Source organism: Polyodon spathula, chromosome 9, assembly GCF_017654505.1.
Source record: "Polyodon spathula isolate WHYD16114869_AA chromosome 9, ASM1765450v1, whole genome shotgun sequence".
Classification (NCBI taxonomy): Eukaryota; Metazoa; Chordata; class Actinopteri; order Acipenseriformes; family Polyodontidae; genus Polyodon; species Polyodon spathula.
Window position 1 is genome coordinate 51,318,526 of NC_054542.1, and position 19,317 is coordinate 51,337,842.

The 19,317-nt window shown below is 43.0% G+C and overlaps 1 protein-coding gene across 3 annotated transcripts in view; it reads left to right on the top strand.

Annotated features, from left to right (window-relative positions):
• Positions 1-857: 857 nt before the first annotated feature.
• The window catches only part of LOC121321021 (transmembrane protein 131-like), a 79,048-nt gene continuing 60,588 nt past the window's right edge, over positions 858-19,317 (top strand). For all 3 annotated transcript variants that reach the window (XM_041259920.1, XM_041259923.1, XM_041259922.1), the window contains exons 1-2: positions 858-1,021; positions 14,648-14,709. In XM_041259920.1, coding sequence (XP_041115854.1) covers positions 898-1,021; positions 14,648-14,709 — 186 coding nt within the window. In that variant the 5' untranslated portion in view covers positions 858-897. The remainder of the gene's footprint in view (positions 1,022-14,647; positions 14,710-19,317) is intronic.

Genomic DNA, 19,317 nt, shown 5'->3' on the forward strand with positions numbered 1-19,317 from the left:
TAAACTTTCTTATGTTCTTATGTTCTTATATCTGCTTTCACTTTCCAAATACTACATGCACGGGTGCCGGGCAGCAAACCTTACAAATCTTATTTTAATCATTTAAAGAAAGCTTTGTTACTTTGTTACTTCTGGCCCATATTGTCTGATTTACTTCTCTAATACTACTACTACTGCTACTACTACTGCTACTGCTACTACTACTACTCCTGCTGCTACTACTACTACTACTACTGCTACTGCTACTGCTACTGCTACTGCTACTACTACTGCTACTACTGCTACTACTGCTACTACTACTGCTACTGCTACTACTGCTGCTACTACTACTACTACTACTACTACTGCTACTGCTACTACTGCTACTGCTACTACTACTACTGCTACTGCTACTGCTACTACTGCTACTGCTACTACTGCTACTACTACTGCTACTACTGCTACTGCTACTACTACTACTACTACTACTACTGCTACTACTACTACTGCTACTACTACTACTACTGCTACTGCTACTGCTACTGGACTACTGCCGACTGATAATACTGCTGACGATGCGATACTGATGATGACTGATACTGACGAATGACTACTACGATGACGACTGATGATGACGATGACGATGACGATGACGATGATATATGATGATATGCTACTGCTGACGTGACGATGACTACTGCTATGCTACGATGACTGATACTTTCGTTCAGTGGTATGACCACTAGTAAAGCAGCACCATACTGTGAATGTGGCACCGTGCGCTTCTACTGCAGGCGTGTTCTCTGTTGCAGTACCGCGCTGTGCCGCAGCGTGTCTCTCTTCCCAGATAGCGCTGTATATATCAGTTAATACGCTGGGGTCCTTCTCGTACTCATAGTGATATACAGATATAGCAGCATGGCGAATTGGGGGAGAGCTCAGTTCTTCCCTCACCTTTCAGCGGAGAAAAAAACAAGATGCTTGGAAGTCCTCCGGATTTTATTTATTGTGTTTTTTCACACAGCACACGCCAATAAAGAAGGTCGGTACATGTTCCTGTTGCTTTGTTATTGCAGTGTATTGCGTTCCGCTGCTGCGTGCATACGGGCTCCTTCGCTACACACAGCTCCCAGTCAGCAAGGGGATGTTTCCCAGTCAGTGGAAATATCGGGCGAATTATTTCTTAAAACTTCCGCTGTGCGGAAGAAGCGGTTTATTAATAGTGTTGGGTTGCTTGTTTTATTAAAGAGCCTTGTATAGCTGTCCTGCGTTTCCCAGTGGATGCCCTAATAAGAGTACATAGCAATGTTTACCTGGCTGGATATATTTCACTGTGGTTCTAAAATAATAATAATATTCGTATATAGCTGCTCGTGAAGTTGTGAGCATGTCGGACGTTGGTTGAGTGTTTTTAAAAGCATTCTTGAGTTTAAAAGCTAGTTTTTCTGTCTTTCGCAACTGTGTGTGTTCAAGGTATAACAACACAGCGACGCAGACAGCTCCCTCTATCCCGTCTGCTTTTTCTTTTTGCAGGACTGACTCTGAACGTCAACCCCCAGGCTTCATTTGGGCCTGGACTCCGTTCTGGTAGTGACAATTTATTTGAAACCCAAGCACAAATATTTGACCGCGCTTTAGTTAATTAACTAGCGTAATTATAGCAAGCACTGCAGGGGTGTATGCTTTATCTAATGGTGTAATTTAAACGTTGTCACTGACAAAGAAAAACAAATCGGTACTTCAGGCATAATAATTTGTGACTGTCAGTTTAAAAAAGAAGTTACTCAACATTTATTTTTTGGAAAGGGTATTTGATCTGCCATAGAAGTTTACACATTACTTTTTTTCAGCAGGGGATACGTGTGAAGCGAAAATAAAATAACACACGCTGACTGCCGTTGCGTTGTGAGATCTGCCAACTCACATTTGACTGTCTTGTCATCGAGCAATCATTATCGGTTTGTTTGGTATTTGCGCGTTGAACATGGATGTGTTAACTTTTATTTAAACCAACGGGATGGGACACGCTTCAGTTTAATGTTCGTAGAATATCGTAAACTTTAAACACTGTTACCATCGCTAGTTGTACAGTACAGAAATAATGTTGTCGCTAGTGCATCTTGTGAGTGTGTGTATATGTTAATGTAAACATAATGATTAGCTCTCAAGTCAAGTTTACAGCTGTGAGTTGCTTGGTTTCACTTGCGCAACATTCTATGTATGTTTGTTTTTGTTGACTGAATTAGACGCGCTACGCAACATGCTTGTTTACTTATTTTAAAATCGTATGATTCCACTTCAGTGACTGTTAAGAAAATAAATAAAGGAATCATGGGATTCACGTAGCTCGTAAAACTCCATTTGTGTGATGAACGTTTGTTTGTACGTTTGTAATTTTATATAATACATTTAGATGTGGGCTGGTGTTTTTAGTACCACAGTACTAGCAATGTTGTAGCTGCACATTTGAAAGAGATCCGTTTACAACTGAGAATGTACAAGTAGTTGTGAATTTTGTGAGATTCAGCATTAGTATTGTAAAAAAAAAATAAAGAAACGTGGATATTAAACCAGACACATTTGACTAAAAGGTTTTAATAGTATATCATAACATTCGGTATAATTAGTGTATAATTTGTCATTGCTTCATTTTTATAGTTTTATGATGCTGTATGTTGGCTGATATTCACGTGAATCGTTCAAAGATAACGTTCTAATTTATCTGTACAATATTTGCATTGGGTTGGAATCAAATGTACTAGAACATCAATGATTGTCCAAACCTTTGGGCTGTTTCCCAACGCCTTGGACATTGTGAATGTTTCTCTTGGTATGAGGGCACTGAGTGTTATAGTAATGGATGAGGTCTTCAGACAGTGGAGCTCCTTTTGAAACCATGCCCCAGTCTTGGGCTTAGGTAAAGTGTTTTATTTAAGCTCTAGGTTCCAGATATTTGAGCAGCGGTGTGTGCTGAACAGATCAAACTTCATACAAAATTGTTAAGCAGTGATGCTGGACCAGTCACCCCAGTCTGAGAGTTCAAAGCACAGGATTGTTAAGCAGTGATGCTGGACCAGTCACCCCAGCCTGAGAGTCCAGGAGAGTCATGATTGCTCACAATCCTGGCACCTGGTCTATTAAATATGAGTGATACAGAAGTTCTTCCTTAATAAAGGAAAATGTTCCTGAAATAATATAAAATGAAAAAACACTTTTTTTTTAAAAAACTTTCCAAATAACAAAAGCACATTTATCCCAGGACTGTGCGCTGGTCCATTGCTTGTACAGTACAGCATAGATACCTGAATCATAGCATAGTAGCCCATTTGTTTTTTGTTCCCTCTTTACTCACTTTATTGTGTGCACTAGTGGATTAATAGTGTAGAGTGTAAAGAATGCAATATAACATCAGCATTGTATTCTGCAGCTTTCAAGTGTCTGACACACAGTGTTTCTGACACAAATACAGTGTTTCTGTTAATTAATGTAAAGAGACTGTCTTTACATGCACGATCAGGGACTGTTTCTTGCTATATTAATTAGGGCTATGCCAGGAGCATAATGTAAACCTCCATGCGCTCAGTGTACCTGGGATCAGTTACATTCCAGCTGTGTGTGTGCAAGTCACGTGATACATGCTCATTCTGAAGCATAGTGTAAACCTCCATGCGCTCAGTGTACCTGGGATCAGCCACATTCCAGCTGTGTGTTTGCAGGTCACATGATACATGCTCAGATCCTGAATTGTCAGCACCAAGCTGCTCTTTTAGAAGTGCATGCCTCTTGGTTGAGTCATGCTGGCTGCCTCGGAAGTTCAGTAACACTTTGATTCATTTCTCTGGAATGAAGAGTCATTTGCTGTATGAGTACGTCATCCACGGATGGGTGAGGTGAGGTTTTGAGTGTCTTTGCTCGTGGCAGAGTGCTTCAGAGGACCTGGTTACATGTGACTGAGCCCTGCCCAGCACAAGAACCATACCTGTGTCTAATTCACACTTTTTATTGCCCTGAAAATTGTGTTCAGTTAGCATGGTACAGCACACTGTGAAGCATAAACAAGCCTCTTGTGTGCTGATAGAATGCTGCTTTTTAAATAAAAAAAAAAAAGGGAAGAATAACAGGCAGTTCTGTGTGGCTCAAAAGATGTCCAGATATAAAACTCCCATTTAGAGATCTGTATTGAAATCCACTGTTTAGATCATTCAAATGACAGCTACAGAAAATTTCAAAATCTTCTACTCAAAGTAAACATTGATGATTGTTTCTTTTCTTTGTTTTTTTTATTTCATATCTGATTTTTTTTTTTTTTTGTTTCTATACTTTGCTCCTGCAGGTACAGTATTCTGAGCCCTTGCTAGTTTCCTGTACTGACTGTAAAGTCAGGAAATTTTGTATAAGCTGGTGTTTGTTATATTGATCATTTTCACTGTTCTCTAGTCAGCTGTGCCAGTGTTCAGCTTAGTATTCTTACAGGTATGTTCAGAAATAGGAGGAGCCCCTCTCCTTTACAGCCTGCTATTAATAGAACAGCATGTTTTACTGCTGAGAGAGCTATTGCATAACTCTCTAAATGTTATTGCATACCTCTCTGAAACCTGCGATGAACTAACAAAAACAGCTAACATTACCCGGTTGCTGTTTTATAGTCAGAAATGTTGTGCATGTTTTAAAGTAAGCCTGTGGTTACCTACTAAAGCTTTCTGTTTTCTTTGTTGGCAGTCAGTATTTACAGTACTCATGAAAGACTGTGGCTTGATCAGACTTTCTTGAACCCTAATCTGCAGTGCTGACAAGAAAATCTTGACAAAGCAAACGTGCTGGATATTGTAAATGGGCCAGCTACTGGCTGTAAAGGATGTAATGCAGAACACGTGTGTGGAGCCAGCTTTCTGAAGGTACAAAGTGTGATGATTCAGTCCCAGGTTATAGTTTATGAATAGTTTAGCAGCAGCGTTCCTGCGCTGTTTGCTTGTACTAGCTTCATAATATTTCATGCATATACCTTTTACAGGCATCTCTTACTGGTTAAGCATTTAAGAAAAAAAGAAATGGCTTTGAAAATCTAAAGGATGAGAGACACACACACACAGTCCAAATCTGCTACCTTGGAAATCTATCAAGGTCAGTAGCCATCTGCCTGCACCATTCACTTTTCATTGAAATAATATGCATTTAGTGTCTCTGATCAAATACCAGATATACGGTTAAACCTGCTTTTGCGTTAAAAGTTGAGCCCAGGCTGCAGTGGTCAAACTCCATAGCCATTGTTTGTTCAACTGGACACGCTTGTTTGTGGCAAGACATTGATGTGTAACTTTTGAAACCTGCACAGTTCAGTAATTCATGATCAGAGCTTTATCAGAACCGTGTGCTGCGCTGTGCTGGGTGAAGGCATTTGGCCTAAAGTAATTAAACTGGGTAAGATTGCACTTCTACCGTGGTGGGTGGATTTCTGTTTTATTATAAATCACAGTCTAGAGGTGGCTAATGGCTTCATGGGAGACCACTTTCTCTCCCTTTCAATCGCACATTTTTTTTAATTAAATTTTTTTAGAAACATATAAAACAATTTGTATGAACTCTATGGAGTTTGAGAAGTAGCCCTACCGTAACTTTAATATATGCAAAGATGGGAAACTTAATGCAGTACAACTGAGCATGAAGGGAGTCTATTCAAACATAAGCACTGAAAAAAATGTTTTTTTCAAGTTCTTCCTACTTCCTTTCAAAGAGGATCAAAACATATATGTAGTGTACATCAGATAGGCTGCATACAATAGCAAGATGGAGAGGCATGCAGTACGCTGCAGTGGTAACAGTTCGATTAAACTCTACAGGGATGGAAATTCACCTCATATTGCAATGGGAGTCTTCTAGGAATGGATCACACTGCTATGCAATGGGAGTCTTATTCCAGGAATGGATCACACTGCTATGCAATGGGAGTCTTCTAGGAATGGATCACATTGCTATGCAATGGGAGTCTTATTTCAACCCCTGCTCTACAGCAGCTTCTCTGTTATGCAGCAAGCCTGGTGATCACAGTAATCGGGTATATTTGTATTGTAATGCACCCATTTTGTCTCCTGCTGAAAAGGCACAATTGCGGTTTTCTACAGTCTGGGAATCAAAATCCAAGTGAAAGTAGCGCTCACTTTAAAACAAGAACACCCTACTGTTTCAGCTTCTCTGTGTTCATAGAGAGTGTTGGGCCTTGCAGTGCATCCACCTGAAGCCTCCTTTTCATTTTGCAGTCACGCTGCTCCGCCATTGTGCTTGAACCACTGTGGGATAAGTCCATCAGTAGACAGCCTGAGCCTCCACTTGACATAAAGGGAACTGCATTCATTCTGATCTGGCAGGATATTGTTAGATACTGCTGTAATTTTACATGGCTGCTGTTAGCCTCTTAAATCGTATGCTGCTGCTGTATGCGTTTCCAGCACTACAAGCAGTATATCCAGCCCTTTAGACATTTTGATGGTTAGGGAAAATGTATTTTCAATTTGCTTGTATGTTACGAATAAGTGTGAGGAGGCAAAGCATGAGCGTTAACAATATGAATGTTTCACAATCAAGGCAGGTGTTCTGTGAATCAAGGCTGTTTGAGAGCAGCGGGGAGCGCTGTGGCACACAGCCATGTGGTTCAAGATCAGGAATGAATTGAGGCTCTTTTGAGAGCAGTGGGGAGCGCTGTGGCACACAGCCCTGTGGTTCAAGATCAGGAATTAATTGAGGCTCTGAGAGCAGGGGGGAGCACTGTGGCACACAGTGGGGAGCCTGTGTGTGGTTCAAGATCAGGAATGAATTGAGGCTCTGAGAGCAGGGGGGAGCACTGTGGCACACAGCCCTGTGGTTCAAGATCAGGAATGAATTGAGGCTCTTTTGAGAGCAGTGGGGAGCACTGTGGCACACAGCCCTGTGGTTCAAGATCAGGAATGAATTGAGGCTCTGAGAGCAGGGGGGAGCACTGTGGCACACAGCCCTGTGGTTCAAGATCAGGAATGAATTGAGGCTGTGGCACACAGCCCTGTGGTTTTAGATCAGGAATGAATTGAGGCTCTTTTGAGAGCAGGGGGGAGCACTGTGGCACACAGCCCTGTGGTTCAAGATCAGGAATGAATTGAGGCTCTGAGAGCAGGGGGGAGCACTGTGGCACACAGCCCTGTGGTTTTAGATCAGGAATGAATTGAGGCTCTTTTGAGAGCAGTGGGGAGCGCTGTGGCACACAGCCCTGTGGTTCAAGATCAGGAATGAATTGAGGCTCTGAGAGCAGGGGGGAGCACTGTGGCACACAGCCCTGTGGTTTTAGATCAGGAATGAATTGAGGCTCTTTTGAGAGCAGGGGGGAGCACTGTGGCACACAGCCCTGTGGTTTTAGATCAGGAATGAATTGAGGCTCTTTTGAGAGCAGGGGGGAGCACTGTGGCACACAGCCCTGTGGTTTTAGATCAGGAATGAATTGAGGCTCTGAGAGCAGGGGGGAGCACTGTGGCACACAGCCCTGTGGTTTTAGATCAGGAATGAATTGAGGCTCTGAGAGCAGGGGGGAGCACTGTGGCACACAGCCCTGTGGTTTTAGATCAGGAATGAATTGAGGCTCTGAGAGCAGGGGGGAGCACTGTGGCACACAGCCCTGTGGTTTTAGATCAGGAATGAATTGAGGCTCTGAGAGCAGGGGGGAGCACTGTGGCACACAGCCCTGTGGTTTTAGATCAGGAATGAATTGAGGCTCTTTTGAGAGCAGTGGGGAGCGCTGTGGCACACAGCCCTGTGGTTCAAGATCAGGAATGAATTGAGGCTCTGAGAGCAGGGGGGAAGCACTGTGGCACACAGCCCTGTGGTTTTAGATCAGGAATGAATTGAGGCTCTTTTGAGAGCAGGGGGGAGCACTGTGGCACACAGCCCTGTGGTTTTAGATCAGGAATGAATTGAGGCTCTTTTGAGAGCAGGGGGGAGCACTGTGGCACACAGCCCTGTGGTTTTAGATCAGGAATGAATTGAGGCTCTTTTGAGAGCAGTGGGGAGCGCTGTGGCACACAGCCCTGTGGTTTTAGATCAGGAATGAATTGAGGCTCTGAGAGCAGGGGGGAGCACTGTGGCACACAGCCCTGTGGTTTTAGATCAGGAATGAATTGAGGCTCTGAGAGCAGGGGGGAGCACTGTGGCACACAGCCCTGTGGTTTTAGATCAGGAATGAATTGAGGCTCTTTTGAGAGCAGTTGTGGCACACAGAGATCAGGAATGGAGGCTCTGAGAGCAGGGGGGAGCACTGTGGCACACAGCCCTGTGGTTTTAGATCAGGAATGAATTGAGGCTCTGAGAGCAGGGGGGATGTGGTTTTAGATCAGGAATGAATTGAGGCTCTGAGAGCAGGGGGGATCACTGTGGCACACAGCCCTGTGGTTTTAGATCAGGAATGAATTGAGGCTCTGAGAGCAGGGGGGAGCACTGTGGCACACAGCCCTGTGGTTTTAGATCAGGAATGAATTGAGGCTCTTTTGAGAGCAGGGGGAGCACTGTGGCACACAGCCCTGTGGTTTTAGATCAGGAATGAATTGAGGCTCTTTTGAGAGCAGGGGGGAGCACTGTGGCACACAGCCCTGTGGTTTTAGATCAGGAATGAATTGAGGCTCTGAGAGCAGGGGGGAGCACTGTGGCACACAGCCTTGTGGTTTTAGATCAGGAATGAATTGAGGCTCTTTTGAGAGCAGGGGGGAGCGCTGTGGCACACAGCCCTGTGGTTTTCAGGAATCTCTAGAGCAGGGGGGATGTGGCACACAGCCCTGTGGTTTTAGATCAGGAATGAATTGAGGCTCTGAGAGCAGGGGGGAGCACTGTGGCACACAGCCCTGTGGTTTTAGATCAGGAATGAATTGAGGCTCTGAGAGCAGGGGGGAGCACTGTGGCACACAGCCCTGTGGTTTTAGATCAGGAATGAATTGAGGCTCTTTTGAGAGCAGGGGGGAGCACTGTGGCACACAGCCCTGTGGTTTTAGATCAGGGTTCGTGAACCTGCTGTTAAAGATGCTCAGCTTGCTGGCTGAATGTACACTTGCTTGGCCTTCGTTGTTTGACGATTCAGCAGTTTGTCATCTTCCTGTAAAGCAGTTTCAGTTCAAAGCGTGTCCATAGAAAGCCGTTATTTTAGAACTGGGGGAAGCATTCAAAATCATACACATCAGGGGTAGAGCGATTCACTGCGCATTCATGAATCGGCTTCCTTTCTTTACACGTATCGTAATAGAGGTCTATCATTCGTATGGTAGCTAATTGTAATTCACCAATGAATAATAAGTGTGTTGTATTGTTGGTATGAATACAGTACTCTCCCCAACTTCTTTAATTTTCGTCTGGCATTAAGTGACCATCTTATCATGATATTGTTCATCATGCAAGCAGCCCATGAGGACGATCGCATGTATCATTAAGATTTCCAGAACAGTCAGTAGCAGCACTAGTCTCTTCGATCAATGTATTTAACTGCTGCACATGTGCATTCAGGCATATTAACCAGGGTTACTGTACCATTGGATGCAATGCTTCTATACTGTTTTTACCAGGGTTACACTAACATTGGATGCTATGTTGCTATTCATGTTTTTACCAGGGTTACACTAACATTGGACGCAATGTTTTTATTCCAATGTATTATATATGCGAGAGAGCTCTTCTTTTACAGGCCACACAATGACCAGCGCAATTGAGCCTATTCTTTCAAGACGTCTTGTGCTCATAACACTGGATCCCTGTGACATTATGTCCTGGGGAATATAAGGTTTACAAAACCTTTAAGCAATAATTGGTCTTGCATGATCTTGTTGTGTCCAGTGTGTGGTGCTGTGGTGAATGGGGTTGTGTCCAGTGTGTGTGTGTGTATTTCTCTGTACTGTTTGTCGCTGTTCCAGTGTGTGTGTGTACTGTGTCTGTGCTGTGCGAGTGTGTGTCTCTGTACTGTGCCTATATCTTTGTGCTGTACAGGCAGGTGTCTGTATTTCTGTGCTCTGCTGTACCTGCTTCAAGGTGTCATCCAGTTCCCTGCTGCTTTGCCTAATCCAGAACAGACCAGGCTTGGCTCAACGCAACATACCTGTCATTAATTTGGATGACCGGTACAGCACACACTGCATCAGATATGGAAACCTGCTGTTGCAAGATCTGGCATTAACCCTTGGCGGTCCATTTATTCAGTGCTTGTCAGGAGCATCTGGTCCAATTTATTTTCACACACGCTGTTTATTTTACACACGTTGTTTTTTTTTTTTTGTTTTTTTCAGAGTAAAACCAGTTTAAAAGGCTCTGCATAGCAAAGAACACTCAGTACTGCATCTCCAGCCAAGCCCCACCCTTTGTTTGCTATATTTTTCATGCACCTCTTCATAGTCGTGCATACTGGTAAATCTTCTCCTGATCACTCTATCACCAAACTCCTCAATAATGCAATCCAAGTCAATATTTTCTTACTATAACATCTCAAAAAGCTCTTCAAGTGTCTATGGTTTTATTTCCGCACTAGATGTGGAAGCAGCTGTTTTTTTTGTTTGTGTCCGTGTTATCTCTGTGTATTGCTCAAATACGCTCGTTTGTTTTTTTCGTTTTTTTCCCGGCTCCTATTGGTCTCACTCGGCTATTGAAAGGTTTTCTCGGCTTTTTCCAGAGAAAAAATGACTAGAGACCTGTGCTCGACGTCTTTTTGATAATGTCGGACCTGATCAAACCCTGCAAAGGATTAAAGTGCAACAGCGTTTAGAGACTGGGTTGGGTATGCTTATTATGGCAAACCAGTGTGTGAAATCTTATTGACATTGTGGCGTGAGTTGTGTCTTGTACTGTTCATTGTTGTGTCTTTCCAGACCCCCATTGCGTAGCAGTTTGATACATTCCTGGTCTAACTATGAGCTTAATAAGACACACCTGAGCACGTGTCTATAGCTAATTTAAGCTTATAGGAAAACCTGGGATGGGTGAAACTGCTGTGCAATAGGAGTCTTATTTCCATCCCTGCTTTCAGTGGCAGCTGTCCTGCATGTTAAAATTAGGCCTATGTTTCTGACCCTAAAGCTTCAATTAGTGGTAAACAGAAACAGTTCAAACATTCCCAGCTGTTTTAGTTGCAAGCTACTGTATGTGACAAAGTGATTGGTGTGAACAGTACACACAGGATCAGCTGACAAGTGCCCTGCAGTACAGACACAGTGTAGCAGTGATTTCAGAAAACCTTGGCATTTAAATACAAAATGTCATATTGCTTCCAAAACTGACATTTAATTCACTGTTCTCCTTTAAAGTATGAGGAATTTACTGCATATTATCTAAGATTATTTTGAAAAATTGAGTCGGCATCATGATTAAAATATGTCTCAAGCTGGAACGCTGACCTTTCAAAGTCCTATAAAAATGCAAGGTTATTAGGCAATTGCACCTCCCTGGTAAACGTTTGTATATGCTATAAATTACCGTCAATCCAAAATTTAAAAAAGAAACTTTCAATTTAAAAATAAATGCATTTGAATTAAAAATATCATGTGCCACAGAATTGTCAGCTTGGTCACGGTTTACGGTTTTCACCAATTTAAGTAAGGCATGTAAGAATACAGGTATAATCTTGGGGTCCTATCTTACTGATGACATTGTCTGGTAACTGTCTCTGGTAACAGTAATCCAAAGGCACAGTTCTCTGATCCACTGCACCCTGCTGGGTCAAGACCAGACTGGGTTTTAGTACCTGCTCATTTGACTTCACCACAGTCAGGGAACGAGAGAACCAGAATTGGTGTGAATTATTATTCACAAGCACTGTAAGGGCAGCACGTTACACAGATGGATTATTATTGTACACACACTTTACACAGATTATTATTGCACAAGCACTCTAAGGGCAGCACTTTATAGAGCTGGAGCATGCAATCCCAGTGTGATATTGTGTTAATTGTGCTGTAATAGTATGCATTGTCAAACTTGTACATTAGTTATAGCAATAGACACAAACATTGTTGTCTGTGTGGATGTATTTATAGATGTGGTGTTATCTTTCCTATGCCAGTATAAGGGCAGTCTGCAGTTTCAAGTGTAAGAATTATGTTTACAGAGTTATTGCAAAGTAACAATCAAGTATAACGTGTATTCACAGCATACATGCTAATCCAGTAGAACAGTACGCAATGTAAACCAGCATACTTTGAGCAGGTTTATTTTTAACCCATGGCCCAAGGCATGCTGTTTTGATGTGTTGCTTGCAGTCGGCAATGCTGTAGGCTTGCATTTAACTTTGCTTGCAAGCCAGAAAGCAACTGTGGTTTGTATATCTTGGGATTTGAATTTATTCAAACATGCAAATAAATGCTGAGCTGTGTAAATGACCGATGGCAAAAACCACACTTATAAACACCTTTCTAATCGGCTCCTCATTTCATACTAATCTGGATTTCTACAAACAGACTCATTAAAAATCTGGCTGTCCATATTTTTGGTGTTACAGGCAAGTTTACGTGTACAGTTAGCGTGCCACGTTTGTACAGATTTTAGACTGGAGATGGTTGCATGTTCTAGTAGACACGCAGAGTTGATTTTCAGTGGTAACAAATGGCAACAAACAGGTCAGACCCAAGCATTTCATTGTAAAGCTGCTTGCCTTCTTAAAACAACAAAAGCACCCCTCTTACTTTTGACATGTCTTGCATATCCTTTTTAATTATCACTTTTTATTTTTTATCATATTTTATAAATATTTTATTAAATATTAACAGTGATACACAACATCCACAATACAAGCTGATTCAGCACTGCACACACAGGCTTATTAACACTGATACACAACATCCACAATACAAGCTGATTCAGCACTGCACACACAGGCTTATTAACACTGATACACAACATCCACAATACAAGCTGATTCAGCACTGCACACACAGGCTTATTAACACTGATACACAACATCCACAATACAAGCTGATTCAGCACTGCACACACAGGCTTATTAACACTGATACACAACATCCACAATACAAGCTGATTCAGCACTGCACACACAGGCTCATGTAAAGCGTGTTGGTCAGCCCTGTGGCTACCGAGCTGTTTTCTTGTGTACCACATACTTCCTTTCCAAACACGAGGGATGGAAATAGAAGTCGGCCAGTCTTTCACAATACATGTGTCTAAGAGCTGCTTTAAATATCTTTGGACCTGTTTTGAAGCAAGGGCAAAGGCACATGTCGGGGTAATAAACCCATTCAGAAAGTAGAACACTAGCATGAAACAACTTGGGCAAGTACTGGATTTTATGTATGCCTTTGAGAAATGTCGTGTTGTAGTTTATTAAAACAATGTTACTCAATTCTGAATGTGCATTTACAAACTATTTGAATTAGGGCCTGTACAACCAACATATTTTGTTGTTTTGTGCTTCTGTCTAACTTGCATGTGGGCTGATACGTGCTCGCTTGGAAAGGGCTTCTGTTTCAAAGATTACATCAGTTACCCATAGAAAAGTTTGCAATGGTATTTTTGCAGTGGATCTGTAAATTTTTTTTTACCATGCATTTCCTATGGTTCTACTGTGCATTTGCCATTGTTTACCGTACTTTAATATGCTATGCCATACCTCTCTGTGCTTTACAGTGCTTACCCATGCTTTCACTGCTCTGTGATTTACACTTTGCTCTGTTTTTACGATGGGACACTTCTATTCGGATACTGCTGCTTCATTGTGATAAGCCCCACCTGTGCGGCCCTTCTCAACACACCTGCAAAAGAGATTCAGTTACACCACCCACTCTATGTCGCGGGGGTCGGGGTCCAATATAAATCCGCTATACATCGACGGCCGTGTTATAGCGAGAGACCCATAGAAAAACAAATAGACTAAGAAATACTGTACAGCCACTCCTTAATTTTATTGGGGGCCGTCAGAGTCCATTATAAGTCCCCTACCCAACCTGCTTTTTCTCATTTTTCGTATAAAAAGCAGCACACTGTTGTAATTCTTACTGCGGAGGGTAATTGCTTCTCATCAACTTCAGTCTCCAATTTATTTCTTGCGTCTTCCTCTCCTTTCTCAAATGGACAAACCTGCTGCATTGAAAGAATCGGCTCCCAACAGGCTTGTTGCTAAGGAGCTGACGTCACTGCCCTGTGACCTTTGCCAGTGCATTGCTGCCACACGTGAACATCTCATTGGTTGAAATAAAAACCGCTTCAGCAAGTAGATATTTAATTTGCTTTGTGTTATTGTGCAATGCGTGTGTGTATGACAACAGTCCGACATTAATGCTTTAATTGTTTTATATATTTGTTTGTTTGTGGTGTGCAGTACAAAATAAAACAAACAGTAATTCTAAGTGAAATTGTCTGTGTATATTGCAGCTAAGGCACACTCAGTTAGACAGTAAAAATGGGGAGCCAACTCCAGGATCGCAATATGTCCGAATCCGCGGTATAACGAGGGGTGGGTGTACTTTGTATCAGGATGTTGTTGTGCAGTAACTCCTGAATCAAGATTGCATAACATCCAATTTTAAAAGCACATCCAGTTTAGAAACAGACTTGTGTTCTTCAGTATTCCCTAATGCTGTTGAAAGGGGTGAGTGTTGTGTCCCACACATTATCACTCTACTGGACTCAGCTGCTGTATTATCCTAATAAGAGGCTTCTCCATTTGTCTTTGCAGCATTCATCCAATCAGATACCATCCTGGAGGTGCTACGTTTCGGTGATGGGAGCCTGTTACTGGTAAGGTGAAACTTTTAATTGTTTTTTATGGGAATTAAATATTGTTTAACAAGAAATTGGTTCCTGCTCTGTCACAAAGACGGCTGCAGTGGGTGACGTCAGACCAGAAACAAGAAATAAACGACAGAGAGGTGGAGTTTGGTGGAGCTGAGCGAAACGGTTTCGATCAGCATTTAAAAAATGAACAGACAGCCAGAAAATAAACGGTTGTAACAAACACAAAAACACAAGACACGGCACATTCGCCAAAACAAAAGAAAAACAAAATGGACTAACACTACACAAAACACGTGAGCAGATATTTTAACTTTACATTATTATTTTATTATTTATTACCTCGTATTCCAATCCCGTTCTCCACTCACCGAACACCCAACCCCGAGTGGGTGAAAACAGCTGCATAAAAGCAGCATGACCGTGACTCATTTGCTAATCAAGCGTTCAATTACAGTCGCGGTGCAACTGCATGTGAATTAATAAAGTGCAATTCCCCATGCTCACATATTATTACGTTTTAATTGCATGTGAAGTGCTGTGCAATCCTTGTGCCTAAATAAAAATATGCATTTTAAACACTCGTGTTACACAGACCCGTTTATATACCATGTACCAATGACTATACACCAACATAAACACAAAATACACACAGGGGCGGGCACTTCGCCACAGTGCTTTAAAAGATCATGCAGATCCCTTCTCTGCACACTAAACTTTTTCTTAGTTTGCTGGTCCAGTACTTGGTAACGTCCATGTCCAGTCTTAATGTAATCCTACTACTTTACGTACCATACAGACCAATCACTTTAAAACTTGCATGCATTTTACCACGTACACACACCCACTCACTGTCGCACACACATTCACGCTCCCTCATACACTTACACACACACACTTACTGTCTCACACACATCCACGCTCCCTCACTCTCTCACATTCATACTCCACACACGTACACACACCCACTCACTGTCGCACACACATTTACGCTTCCTCATTCTCTCACATTCACACTCCACACACTTGTGTTCGGCACATTGTACTTTTGTGTTAGTGAGGTTTTTGGGTTTTGTGGTGAGGAGGAGGATGATGATGAGGGGAGGAGGAGGAGGAGGAGGGGATGATGATGATGATGATGATGATGAGTGAGGGGATGGATGATGATGATGAGAGTGAGGAGATGGGTGATGAGAGTGAGGGGATTGATGATGATGAGAGTAAGGGGATGGATGATGATGATGATGATGATGAGGGGAGGGAGGATCCCTACTACTCTGATGATCTCACTCTCTACAAGGGGTGGACTCTCACTCTGAGTGGGGCCCTAACTACTACTACTGCGGGGCTCATTCCCCTAACTACTCTATACTACTCTCTCTGCTACCTGAGGGGATCGAGACCTCTGATGTTGATGATGATGATGATGATGATGAGAGAGGGGATGGAGGATGATGATGATGAGGGGATGGAGGATGATGATGATGAGAGGGGATGGATGATGATGATGATCATGAGAGTGAGGGGATGGATGATGATGATGATGAGAGTGAGGGGATGGATGATGATGATGATGATGATGAGTGAGGGGATGGATGATGATGATGATGAGAGTGAGGGGATGGATGATGATGAGAGTGAGGATGATGGATGATGATAAGTGATGATGATGATGATGATGATGATGATGATGATGATGAGAGGGGATGGATGATGATGATGATGATGATGAGGGTGAGGGGATGGATGATGATGATGATGAGAGGGTGTTGGAAAACATGGATTGAGAATTGATTAGGGGTTTGCTACGCATGTGGACTAGCAGAGCTATACTGGTGTTCTTTTCTGAAAAGAGACTAATATTGCAGATAGCAGACTGTTTGGTTCAAATCGCATGTACTGCTAACCACTGATAGAGACGATGCGTCTACAAACTGCCCAACAATGACTGCAAGCTAATGAGATAACAATGCTGTGGACTAGAAGGGAACAGGCTCTAGACTTCAGAGAGATCAAAAGAGAGAATCCCACTGGCATCAAAGCGGGTCGCAAGGAGATAACAAGGCAGATGTATGGACCTTTTGTCTCCAGGAGTGTGAAGAATGCACTGAGTTCAGAGGTTGTCACACTAGACTACACACACAGACACACACACACATTAACACTCACACAATAAATTAAATTACCTTGACCATTGGTTAATGTCAGAGAAAGGGGAGGTGGACCATCTATACAGAAGGGTGATGATGATGCTGATGATGAGAGAGTGGATGGATGATGATGAGTGAGGGGATGGATGATGATGACGATGAGAGTGAGGGTACTACTACTACTACTACTTCACCCCCTACTTACTATACTACTAATCTGCTACTTCACTCCCCTACCTACTTACTACTACCTCTCCTGACTACTCTACTTCACTACTGTACTGACTACTCTGGACTCTCTACTCTACCTCAAACTACTCTAATGATGAGAGAGGGGATGGATGATGATGATGATGATGATGATGAGAGAGGGATGGATGATGATGATGATGATGATGATGATGATGATGATGAGACGGGATGAATGATGATGATGATGAGAGTGAGGGGATGATGATGAGAGTGAGGGGATGGATGATGATGATGATGACGGTGAGAGAGGGGATGGATGATGATGATGATGACGATGATGATGATGATGATGATGATGGATGATGATGATGATGATGATGATGATGATGAGAGTGAGGGGATGGATGATGATGATGATGAGAGTGAGGGGATGGATGATGATGAGAGTGAGGGGATGGATGATGATGATGATGATGATGAGTGATGGGATGGATGATGATGATGATGATGAGTGAGGGGATGGATGATGATGATGATGAGATGAGGGGGGATGGATGATGATGATGATGATGAGAGTGAGGGGATGATGATGATGATGATGAGGAGGGATGGATGATGATGATGATGATGAGGGTGTGAGGGGATGGATGATGATGATGACGATGAGAGAGGTACCTATATCTACTACTACTCTACTCCTAACTACTACTACTACTGTACTCTCGATCCTCCCTACTACTACTACTACTACTCTCACTCCGACTACCTACTCACACTCCTACTACTCACTCACTCCTACTACTACTACTACTTCACTCCCCTTACCTACGACGACTCTACTCACTACTCCTGACTCCTCTACTCCTACTCTACTACTAACTCCTCTACTCTACTCCGCTACCTACTATACTACTACTACTACTACTCCCCTACCTACTACGACTCTCCTACCTACTCTCACTCCGCTACCCCTACTACTACTCTACTACTACTCACGGGACCCTACTACTCCTATCTACTACTACTACTCCTACTACTCCTCCGACTACTACTACTACTCTCTACTACACCTACTCTGACTACTCACTCCTCTCCCTACTTCCTGCTGCACTGCCCTAACCTACTACTACTATCTCCGACTGCCCCTACCTACTGAAGTACTCTCACTCCCCCCTACTACTGACTCAGACGGGAGGACCTCCTACTCTCTCTCCCTACCGCTACCTCCTACGACTACTACGGAGCCTGCTACCTACTACTACTACTACTCACTCCTGTCCTACTACTATACTATGTGATGATGATGAGAGTGAGGGGATGGATGATGATGATGAGAGTGAGGGGATGATGATGATGAGAGAGTAGGGGATGGATGATGATGACGAGGATGATGATGATGGAGGATGGATGATGAGTGAGGGATGGGAGATGAGGATGATGATGATGATGAGTGAGGGGATGGAGGATGATGATGAGAGTGAGGGGATGGAGGATGATGATGATGATGAGAGAGGGGATGATGATGATGATGATGATGATGATGAGAGTGAGGGGATGGATGATGATGATGATGACGATGAGAGAGGGGATGGGATGATGATGATGAGAGTGAGGGGATGGATGATGATGATGATGAGAGTGAGGGGATGGATGATGATGATGATGAGAGGGTGAGGGGATGGATGATGATGATGAGTGAGGGGATGGATGATGATGATGATGAGAGTGAGGGGATGGATGATGATGATGATGATGAGGGGATGGATGGATGATGATGAGAGTGAGGGGATGGAGGATGATGATGAGAGTGAGGATGATAGAAGATGATGATGATGATGACTACTCATCCTACTACCTCTACTACTCCTCCCACCTACTACTACTACCTCCCTCACTCCTACTACTATACTCTCCCTCCCTACTACTAATCTACTCCACTACCCTACTACTACCTCACTCCGGGATGGAGATGAGATGATGGATGATGATGATGAGTGAGGGGATGGATGATGATGATGAGTGAGGGGATGGATGATGATGATGATGAGGAGGGATGGGATGGATGATGATGATGATGATGATGAGTGATGGGATGGATGATGATGATGATGATGAGGGGATGGATGATGATGATGAGTGAGGGGATGGATGATGATGATGATGATGACGAGATGGATGATGATGATGGATGATGATGATGATGAGAGAGGGGATGGATGATGATGATGATGATGAGAGTGAGGGGATGGATGATGATGATGATGAGGAGATG